The 2,210-nt window shown below is 54.0% G+C and overlaps 1 protein-coding gene across 1 annotated transcript; it reads left to right on the forward strand.

Moving 5' to 3' along the window:
* Positions 1 to 803: 803 nt before the first annotated feature.
* On the forward strand, positions 804 to 1,999 carry LOC120686926. The gene is made up of 2 exons (XM_039969125.1): positions 804 to 1,027; positions 1,115 to 1,999. Exons 1-2 carry the CDS (start codon positions 980 to 982, stop codon positions 1,625 to 1,627), a joined length of 561 nt encoding a protein of 186 aa, XP_039825059.1. The 5' UTR covers positions 804 to 979; the 3' UTR covers positions 1,628 to 1,999.
* Positions 2,000 to 2,210: the final 211 nt, after the last annotated feature.

The raw sequence follows: 2,210 nt of genomic DNA on the forward strand, positions 1-2,210 counted from the left end.
CTATAAGATTGATTTGTAAAGGTACACATTCGAGAACTGATCACCATCTACTGAACATGTAGCCATAATTTTGAATATACATCTTCTGACTTTTAATTTTAAAATCTAAGTGCACAATTGAATAGTCTAATTTATATAGCTGGACAATGGACAGATTGCGATCAACGTATAGAAATTAGCACATAGCAAAAAACCTGGTATTCATGTTAACTGCATGCATAACTCGTGAGCAGTCCCCGGCCCTTGCAAAACCCTGGTCTCCATGTTAATTCCAACAACAAAAAGCTAGTGCTGCTAATACAACAAATAAACACCGTAGCAAATCCGACAACGAGACTACTACTAAACCAATTCATGGTTGCTTTAGAGAGCACTTCAAGCAATGCACGTGTGAAACATAATAGTACCCCGAAATCATAAAAGAACAATAGAAAGAAGCGCTCACGCACCGAGAAGGTAGTAGCTTTGGAGGGTTGGCACAACGCGACCAAGATGATGAACCTGGCCTGCGGCGATGCGCGCGAATCGGCGGCCAGCCACTAGCTCGCATGATCTTGTGGCTTCGTTTTGGAGATGGATACGATTCGGGTCTGAGTCACATTTGGAGATGCAAGCTGCACTACTACAAAAATGACTTGTAGGAACATCTTGATTTTTTTACAGGGACAGGTCAAAATGTAACTCGTTGATAAAAAAGAAGCGGAACTACTATAGCAACCGAGTCGTCCCTAGAAATGGAGCCCTCACCCACCCCTAAAAAATTTAAACGCCGTGGGAGGGGTTTTGAACGCAGCGCACGCGCCACGGGCTTATCCTCTCAGCGTGCACGCAGCCTTATCCTCTCAGCGCTATCTCAAACTCTCTCTCCCCCCCCTCTCCCCTCAGCTCTCTCTTGGCTCTCTCTCGAACTCTTTCTCTCCCCCCTCCCCTCCCCTCAGCTCCCCTCCCCTGCTTGGTGCTCGCCGCGACAACCGCAGCCATGGCCGCCGCCAACCTGCTGACTGCCCTCCTCAACATGTACACCACGGTGAGGGCCTTCCTCCGCCGCTTGACTGCTGGACGGATTGACTCTAATTATTGCAATTTCGTGGTTCTGTGCCTGTGCATGGAGAAGCCCAGCGTGGATTTCGACAGGGTCGACGCATTTGTGCTAGCCCCCTCCGCGCATCCGGGGTGGCCGTGCTCCCACCTCTCGGGGATCACGGAGCTCGAGCTGGCACGCGACGAGGGCGAACTGGGGCTCTCGTTCCTGCCCAACCTCTGCTCGGTGCTCGCCACGGGGCTCCCCTCATGGCCGCGCTGTTGGGGGGCCGCGCCCCAGCAACCAGGACCGCGCGCTGCGGCTCACGGCGGTGCTGCTGGCGGCCCCTGCTGTGGCTGCTGGAGCTGGCCGTTCGGGGCGGCCTCTGCGCGCCGCGGTATTCGGATCCTGCGAGGGGAGGTGGCGGCGGAGGTGCCCATGCTGGCCGTTGGGCTGCCCTCTGCTGCCCTACAAGCTCCGCCGCCGGCCTCCTCCGAGCGCTGCCTCGTCGTCGATGTCGGCCGCAGCCGAGAGGCGGCTGGGTTGCGGGCTGAACACGCCGGCGCGGCGGTGGGGGCCGAGGAGGCTGGGGGAGCATTGGAGTAGCGGCGGCTGTGGCGGCGGGGCTGCGCCGGCAAGGGCCGGATTTTTTTTATTTGATTTCTAAGGGCGGTTCGTCCCGTCATCCGCACCTACAAATAGATTTCTAGGGGCAGGATAGGGGTGACCCATCCCTAGAAATAGATTTCTAAGGGCGGGAGGGGGCATGACCCGTCCCTAAAAATGCATTTTTAGGGGCGGTACATTATCCGCCCAAACATCATTTTTAGTGCGAAAAGCAGGGGCAGGTATTGCACCCGTTCCTACAAAAGCAACTATACCCACCCCTAAAAACCATTTATGTAGTAGTGCTGTTTTCACAGTTAGATTCGGTTTTCAACTCATTTTTATGGATACATATTGGGAGGGGGTTTTCCATTTGGTTTTGTGCGTACAAGGGGGAGGCGAATGAACTCTCATTTTGGGCGATGGCAATGCTGCTGGGTCGAAACCGTGCAGCGATCGGATGCTCTCGGTCATTTCGGAATAAGGTCAGGCAGCTCGTGTGGACATGCGCGGCAGGCTGGGCGGATGCGAGCTCAGACATCAATGATGTTTTTTTTATTTTTTAGTAGTAGAGATAGAGATA

Source organism: Panicum virgatum, chromosome 8N (assembly GCF_016808335.1).
Source record: "Panicum virgatum strain AP13 chromosome 8N, P.virgatum_v5, whole genome shotgun sequence".
Taxonomy (NCBI): Eukaryota; Viridiplantae; Streptophyta; class Magnoliopsida; order Poales; family Poaceae; genus Panicum; species Panicum virgatum.

Bases quoted from the DNA above. Each gene is read 5' to 3' on its own strand.
- LOC120686926 (XM_039969125.1), top strand. From the start codon at position 980: ATGGCCGCCGCCAACCTGCTGACTGCCCTCCTCAACATGTACACCACG. The intron at 1,028-1,114 runs GTGAGGGCCTTC...TGCATGGAGAAG, and splicing joins TCCTCAACATGTACACCACG to CCCAGCGTGGATTTCGACAG.